At 60.3% G+C, this 7425-nt stretch overlaps 1 protein-coding gene across 3 annotated transcripts in view; it reads right to left on the bottom strand.

The window, feature by feature from the left end:
• Nucleotides 1-372: 372 nt before the first annotated feature.
• The window catches only part of LOC123026584 (zinc finger protein 24-like), a 16735-nt gene continuing 9682 nt past the window's right edge, over nt 373-7425 (bottom strand). The window contains exons 1-4 of one of the 3 annotated variants that reach the window (XR_006415327.1): nt 6371-7311; nt 4596-4692; nt 1556-4078; nt 373-1220 (exon numbers count right to left, since the gene is read on the bottom strand). Coding sequence is in view for 2 of the 3 variants with exons in the window: in XM_044436382.1 (XP_044292317.1) it covers nt 3378-4078; nt 4596-4692; nt 6371-7135 (1563 nt within the window). In the remaining variant the exon portion in view is untranslated. Of the gene's footprint in view, nt 4079-4595; nt 4693-6370; nt 7312-7425 lie in introns of those variants that run through there. The other 2 variants (XM_044436382.1, XM_044436381.1) reach the window with 2 other exon arrangements.

Raw genomic sequence — 7425 nt, 5'->3', positions numbered from 1 at the left:
CCGGCTCCGCTCACGACATGCCCACCATGTGGACATCCAGCCTGTCCTTAACCCCCTCATGCCCACACCGTGGTCTTTGCAACACTGCTTGGCAGCTTTTCCTTCTCCCAAGCTGTTAGATCTTAACATCTTTTACTAATTTACAGAACTGCTACATTCTCGGCTTTTGAAATCTGAACCTCGTGATGGCGTCTTTCTTAAATCATGATGCTGGTGTGAACTCACTGTATCGGCTTCATTTTTCCCTGCTGGTTCTTATCCTCTTTTTGGATGTTCTGGCTTTTGGCTTTACCTTTTTATGAACGTGCTTCTCTAAGCCACCCAGTTAACCTTTTGTTATTCTTTGGAATGTGAACAAATAAATAAATAGCATTTACACGAAAGACATGTCATTAAATTATTCAAAGCATTAAAGCCATTCCATCAACACCGTCCAATTCAAAGTACCCCATAATAGCCACAGAACTTCAACGAGGAGCCTCCACCACGGACCATGGACTCTGCTTCGTGTCAAAACTTTTCTAACCTCAGAAACCAGGAACTGTCCCACCCGCTGACCTTGGAGGAAGAGGCTGACGGGCTGTTCTGTCCTGCATCTCCCTGGCATGCAGATTCTTGGATGCCAACGGAGGTTGTTCTCTGCCTGCAGGTCCCGCCACACTCCAAGGCTTTGTGAGCTTCCCGTGTGGATTCTCGGATGCCTTTGAAGTTCAATCTATGACAAAAGTCTGAGCACCGACGGGCTCTCCCTGCACCCCCTGTAAATTCCCTTGTGCCTCAAGCAAACTGCTCTCTAACCAAAGCTCTTTCCTCGCTCCAAGCATTTATATGGTTTCTCCCCTTCTCAATTTCTGATGTGAAGATTTTGCTACAATGAAAGACCTTCCCATGTTCCAGGCCTTTATGTGGTTTCTCATCTGTGTGTCTTTGATAGTTCGAGCTGCCTGTTGCCAAAGCACCTGCCTGGTTTCCTCCTGGTGTAGATTCTCCAAGGAGTACGGAAGCACGTTAGCACTCTTTTCTTTTTGTGTTATGGACTGAGTTCGTGTTCAGTTTCCCTGCGCCCTGGCCACAGGCTCACACCTCCGTCTCCTCCCCACAAGAGGTGTCGCTCGCTTCCCTGGAGTATCTTGATTCACAACACTCTCTCTTGGGTCTTCCTCCTTCCCGTAATGGTGTAACATCAAATTTCCCCTCATTTCCAGCCCGCTACCCTTTACCTGCTGGCATAAAGAGAAAACGGTTCAGGGGGAAACTCCTGGCACTGCCAGGCACTGTCCGGCAGTCCCAGCTTAGCTTCCTTCGCAGGTGTTTTTATTCTGGTAAGAAAAATGAAGGAAGAACCAGTGGGAAAATATGGGAGGATTCCAAGTGGAGGAGGATACAACCTGCCCCACCCCCTAAAATTCTGTGATCTGGACACGGTCATTGTCCCCTTGGAAGAATTGCCCTTCTCTGCTTCGGGAGCTCCATGCTGCTGGATATCCATCTGCTGGACTCTCTCAGCCAACAGGGAAAGTGAAAATCTCGAGGGATTCAGAGCCGGAGGACTCACCAGTCCCCAGCGCTACGGAGGGAACTCCCATCCGTGAGCAAGAAGGATGTTTCGACTGCACATTGGAGCAGCGACCTCGAGAACCTTCTCCTCCTCCAAGCCGCCAGCCATGGGATCGTCCGTATTGTTCGGCCTGCAGGGGCCGTCACCCCTGGGGACTGGAAGTCCTTCTTTAGGGGAAACAAACCAACCAGTTATTTCTGCTTAAAGCTCAGTGATTCCAGTCCTCGCTACTTTTGACTGGGTTGTGTTGGTGCTTGCTTCACAGTCAGCACTATCCATGAGAGCTGGAAATGCGCCTCCCGAAAGAAAGAGCCACTTTTCAAGGAGCAGTCAGGGCTCCAAGCGCTTGTCCATCTCTGCCTCGAGCTCTGGCCGCCTGGAAGCCTCTGGGATGCCGGCCTGCTCGGCTTTCTCTTCCCCCACAGGCCCACAAACAGCACCAACAGCAGAACCTTCTCCGTTTGTGGAAGACCCACGGTGGGGTCCCCCTTCCCGTCTCCCCTGCTTTAACTTAGAAACCCAGGTCCCGGTCACATTTGTCCGTGGCTGCAGCACTTGCCCTCTGCAGACAGGAGACACCCAGTCAAGCCCTCACTGGTTTGCTCCAGTGAGTGAGTTGGGGGCAAGGCTAAACACATAAACACACAGCGAGCTGTTCCAGAGTAACCTGGCGATGCGGCCTCACCTCACCACACATCTGCAGGCATCCAGCGCCAAGGGGACATCCTCGCAGGAATGCTCCCGCCCCACCCTCCCCAGCGCAGCCCACCCCTCCGCTCCAGAGGGAGAAGATGTGGGCAGGGTGCAGGGCAGCAGGGAGTCCCCTTCACCGGCAGGCTCTGTGCCGCTGGTGGGTGGGTACAACCGGACCGCAGCCCACACATGTTCGCTGGCCTTTACTCCCAGGAAAGTACTGCCGGACACCGCTGAGGCGTGGAACTGGCCAAACCATGAGCGAAGTGGCAGCCGGCAAAGCTGAGGAGGGAGGCTTTTCATTTAATTAGAGGACACGTCCAGCAGTCCGACAGAGGCGGTGGCTTCCTTCCGCTGGCGGCGAAATCGCACCTCCACCAACGGAACGTGAGTGGTCCCGGTGCAGGCAACCGCGCAACGGCTGCCCCTCTCAGAGGCACCCAAACGCGTTTGGAATCACAGTTCAACGACTCGCCACCAGTTTCGCCTTCCAGGTGGCTCGTCTTCTTGTTGTGCAGCTCTCCGTTTTCTCCACAGCACAAGGGACATATCTAGCTTATCGTGGCCTTGCACAACTTTTCGGAGGAAAGGTGTTATCAGATGTAAAATAAAGAGAACGACGTTTTCATACAGGGCGGAACTGGAGTTCTCTTTACATGAATACCCGTCTGGGGACAGCGCCTCACATCAGTTTGTGCTGTATCGGGAAACAGCAAGACAAAAGACCCTCTACAAAAAAGACCCCTCAGCCCACCGCAGTTCGTTCCGCTCTCTACCTAAAGGCGAGGCCCAGCCTGCTGGAGAAGTGATCGCTGGCGGAGATGCCCACACGCAAGACGTCACGAGAAGGACCTCCTGCTGCTGCTACAGTTCCCGCCGAACTCTTGGGCAAAAGCCTCTATGAGCCACGAGTGCAGCCCAGGTCAGCTGCATCATGTCCTTTTTGCTCTCTGGCCGTCCTGCCCCTTTCATTGAAGCACCCAAAACCAGTGGTTGTCCCAAACAGGCACCTGGGATTCCCTGACCAACGGCTTGCTGGGATGGATGGATGCACCTTTTTCCGGAAGAATCCCCCACAAAGGGTCTCCGCACAACCCATTCTCTGCTTCCTACGCACAACGAGCCTTCAGTTCGTGCCAAAACCGCCTTCACTTTTCCCATCGCTTGTGTGGATCCTGTGGTGCTTGTTGAGGTTGGCTCTCTGGATGAAGCTCTTCCCACAGTCTGAGCACTCGAACGGCTTCTCCCCCGTGTGGATTCTCTGGTGCCGACTGAGATTCGAGTTGCTGCTGAATCGCCTCTCACAGACGGGGCACTTGTGTGGCTTCTCCCCCGTGTGAGTCCTCTGGTGGCGATAGAGCACGGAGCTGGAGCGGAACGTCTTCCCGCAGGCGGAGCATTCGTACGGCTTCTCGCCCGTGTGAGTCCTCTGGTGTATTATGAGCTTCGAGCCGGAGAGGAAGAACTTCCCGCAGACGGAGCATTTGTGCGCTTTCCCTCCCGCGTTCCGGCTCTTCAATCCGCCGCTGCCCGGACTGAAATTCTTCCCGCAGGCTCGGCGCGGGTTCCGCTTCTTACCGGTGTCGATCCCCGTCTGGACCGTGGCTATGATGAGCGTCTGGTACTCCCCCTCGTACGGCCCCAGCTCACCTGCCGTGCCCCCCCGCGGGTGCGCCGGCCGCTGCTGATCGGCCACGGCAGGGTTCTGCGCAGCGCACAGGGGAGCAGCGTCCTCTGGGCCCCAGGCAGGCACCCCAAAGGGCCCCAGTGGCTTGGCCTCGTCCGCCGCACGTCGCTCCCGCTCAGCTATGGCCAGCCACCCCTTGCCTGCTCGAGAAAGGAGAGAATCGCGAGTGACTCGTGCCCCATGCTTCAGCGAGACAGCGTATGTGGGGAGGGAAATGGGAGGCCGATGGTGAGGGGCAAGTAGGACACCCCCTGCCGGACCCCCTTCGGGGGGGGGGGCTGGCGCAGGCTGGGGGAGCGGCGGCACTAGCAAGAGCTCAGAGTGCCTTGAGGAGGCCTCGCACACACCCCGAGATCTCCAGCCGGGGCAAGGTAAGCCAGCGCAGACGCAGCTCACCTCCGCAGCCACCTGGCGCCTGTCTGCTTGGGAGGGTCGTGGGATCTGCCCCACAGACCCCCCTTTCCCCACAAAAACTCCAGGGCAAGGCGAAGGGGCCAGCCTGTCCCTCGCAACCCGTCCGGGCACCGGGTGGGCTTTCCGGGCCTTCCAGGCCATGCCTGAGTGCTGGACTGGGCGGCCAACCCTCATCCTGCAGAGGGAGCCCTGGAAAGACGGAGGAAGGGGGACGGGACGCCGGCCCAGGGAAGCCCCTCTTACTGGACACGCCGGCCTCCTCCTCCTCCTTGGTCTCCACACAGAGCTGCGCTGGCCCGCGGTCCGCCTTGGGGAAAGCCGCCGCCGCCGCAAGTGCCACCTGCAACAGCCACAAGGAACCTTCTCCGCAAGGAAGGCCACGCCGGAGCAGGGCCCGAAAGGCCCGAGGGCCGCACCGTGGGCGCAGCAGCCCCACGCCCCCACGTGGGGGACAGGCGGACAAGCAGTGGCCCTCAGGGTATGAAAAACCTTCCGAGCCCCCCAAAGCGCTGGCCCGCACTGCCTCCCCGCTCGGCACCCGCCACTCTGGTTCACATGCGGGGACGGGGGATCCAGCACAGCAGCCCGGAGGCAACGCCGGAAACGGTGTTCTCCCCAGACACGCGAGATCGGGGAGGCACCAGCCTGGGCCTCGCGGCCCCCCTGCAGCCTCCACCTGGTCCGGGCCATGGTCCCCCCCTGCCCCATTTCTGCTGACCCCGGACGGTTTGGGGGCTTCCTGGCCCTCTGCCGTTTCTCCCCACTGTTCTTAAAAGTCGAAAGAGCCCAGCAAACACGCAGGTGTCAGCAGCAAGGGATCTAGGACAGACAGGCCGGCATTGGCCTGACCTGGCAGCCTTTGCCTTAAGCTCCTGCCCACCTCTGGAACAGCCCCCCCCCCCCCCGCAAGAACATCTCCAAACCGGATTTGGTCCATTAAGACTGCAGGAGAGTGCAGGACCCCCGGCTACCGAAAAGGACGGAGAGTGGCCACAACCATCTGCCACAGACGGCCTGACACAAGGGGGCGGGAAGCCTCCGAAAGGGAGCACTTTAGCCACCCGGCCCTCTGCCCAGCCGGCACAACAGAAAGGCGGCCAGTCAAGAGCCCGACTCCAGGTGCCTCGGGACCGACGTTCTCCCGTTGTAGCCGATGCTGTTTGTGCCAAAATGTTTCCCATTTTAAAATTAGCTTGTGCTTATAAACTGTACAGTATTATAAACACGCACAGCTACAGATTTTATAAACATGTTAAAAAACGGTATCGACTTAAAAAAATAAAACTGATGGCACGTGTAAACTGGATGTGGCCGCAGGGGCCGTTTCCCGCTTCCCTTTTTGCAGTGCTGCATTATGCACATCGGTTCACAGGGTTTTAATCGCCCCGCGCCTGCTTTTCACGCAAATCGCTTAGCGACGTTACATTAAGCAGTGTGGCGGGGGGGGGAGCACCAGCACCTGGTCCGCAACAACGGGAGGGAGGGACTGCCGTGCTCTGCAGGCCGAAAGGCCCGTGGTCACCCCTTCTGCCTCCGGTTCAACAGCGGCTCGCGGGCAGCGGGACTGGCGAGGCCCTGCCCACGACCTGGCAAGCTGGTGCCCGTCGGAGCAGGCACAACGGAGCCAGGGGAGAGGCGCCTGGCCCAGGAGAGGCGGGCGTGTGCTCACGGGAGCGTTTAACCTTCTACGGTTTTGGGGAGGTGATACAGGCTCCCCACACAGGTTCAGTGGCGCCATATTTCTTGGGATCATGGGAGAGAATGAGCTTTGGGGGCACAGGATCCCCACATGCCCAGCCCTCCGCAGGCTGCAAGTCACCAATGAGGCCCATCTGTTCCCTCGCCCCGGAGCCAGCTGCATCGTCCCCCGCGCCAGGACCAAGGGCCAGGCGTCCCCCAGGGCGTGCTTGCCCAGCTGAGCCAGGAAGCCTGGCCGACTTGACCCGGTCTGGGGCCCCCCGAGCTTCTCCCAGGAATTCTTCTGCCACGTGGGAAGAGCCAGCACCGGCCGGCCTCACCTGGCTGCCGTGCTGCCTCAGCAGAAAGTCCTCCGCCAGAGCCACGGCCTGGGAGCAGGTCTCGGGGCCGCGCTCCCGCACCCAGCCCTGGATCTCCGGCGGCAGCACCGCCAGGAACTGCTCCAGGATGAGCAGCTCCAGGATCTGCTCCTTCGTGTGCCGCTCAACCTTCAGCCACTGCCGGCACAGCACCTGCAGCTGCCCGCACACCGCCCGCGGGCCCTTGGCCTCCCGGTAGCAGAACTGCCGGAAGAGCAGGCGGCTCTTCTCGCGGCGGAGGGCCTCTCCGCGCAGCAGGGCTGCCCGCACCTTCGCGTAGTCCTCCCTGTCTTCGGCCTCCAGCGCACGGAAGGCCAGCGCAGCCTCCCCGCTGAAGGCCGGCAGGAGGCGGGCCACCCACTCCCCCCGGGGCCAGCGGCAGGCCTCGGCCACCTGCTCGAAAGAGGCCAGGAAGGCCGGGGTGTCGCCCCATGGGGGGGACGCCTCAGGCGGCGGGGGGTCTTCCACGGTCTTCAGGAAGGCCTGCCACTGGGCCTCCCAGCGGCAGTCCAAGCCCTCCTCCGGCTCCTCCTTCACCCCGCGTGGGGGCGCCCCCAGGGGGGACCCCTCCTGGCCGCCCGGGCCCATCGCTCCCAGGACACCACGGCTGCTGTCCATCTTGAGCCTGGAGTCCGCCATGCTCCACGGACCGTGCGGGGCTCCTCCAGGTCCCTCGGCTCCTCCCAGGGGAGCGCTGCCCGTGCCGTCCTGCACCTCCGTTTTCATTCCTGGGCTCTCCTGGAAAGGCAGCGCCGAATCTCGGGGAACGATGCGGATGCGGACGGCTGCGCTCCTGCTTCCACCGGGAAAACAGCTGGAGCTGGGGGGAGAGAAGAGCAAGGGAAATGAGGCGCTAGTCCTCAGCGAAAGCAACTGCCGGACCAGCAGGCGCGCGTGCCGCGTGGGGAAATCGCCCCGCCGCACGTGCCCTTCCCAGCATCGGTCTGCGGCGCAGGGAAAGCCGGCCGGGCGCGCACGGGTCGGGCAAGGGGCCCCCAGCGGGCAGACGCCCCCCT

Source organism: Varanus komodoensis, unplaced genomic scaffold (genome assembly GCF_004798865.1).
Source record: "Varanus komodoensis strain SLA01 unplaced genomic scaffold, ASM479886v1 scaffold3, whole genome shotgun sequence".
NCBI classification, from domain to species: Eukaryota; Metazoa; Chordata; class Lepidosauria; order Squamata; family Varanidae; genus Varanus; species Varanus komodoensis.
Note: the sequence above shows the minus strand (reverse complement) of the source record. Positions and strands in the feature narration are given on the sequence as shown.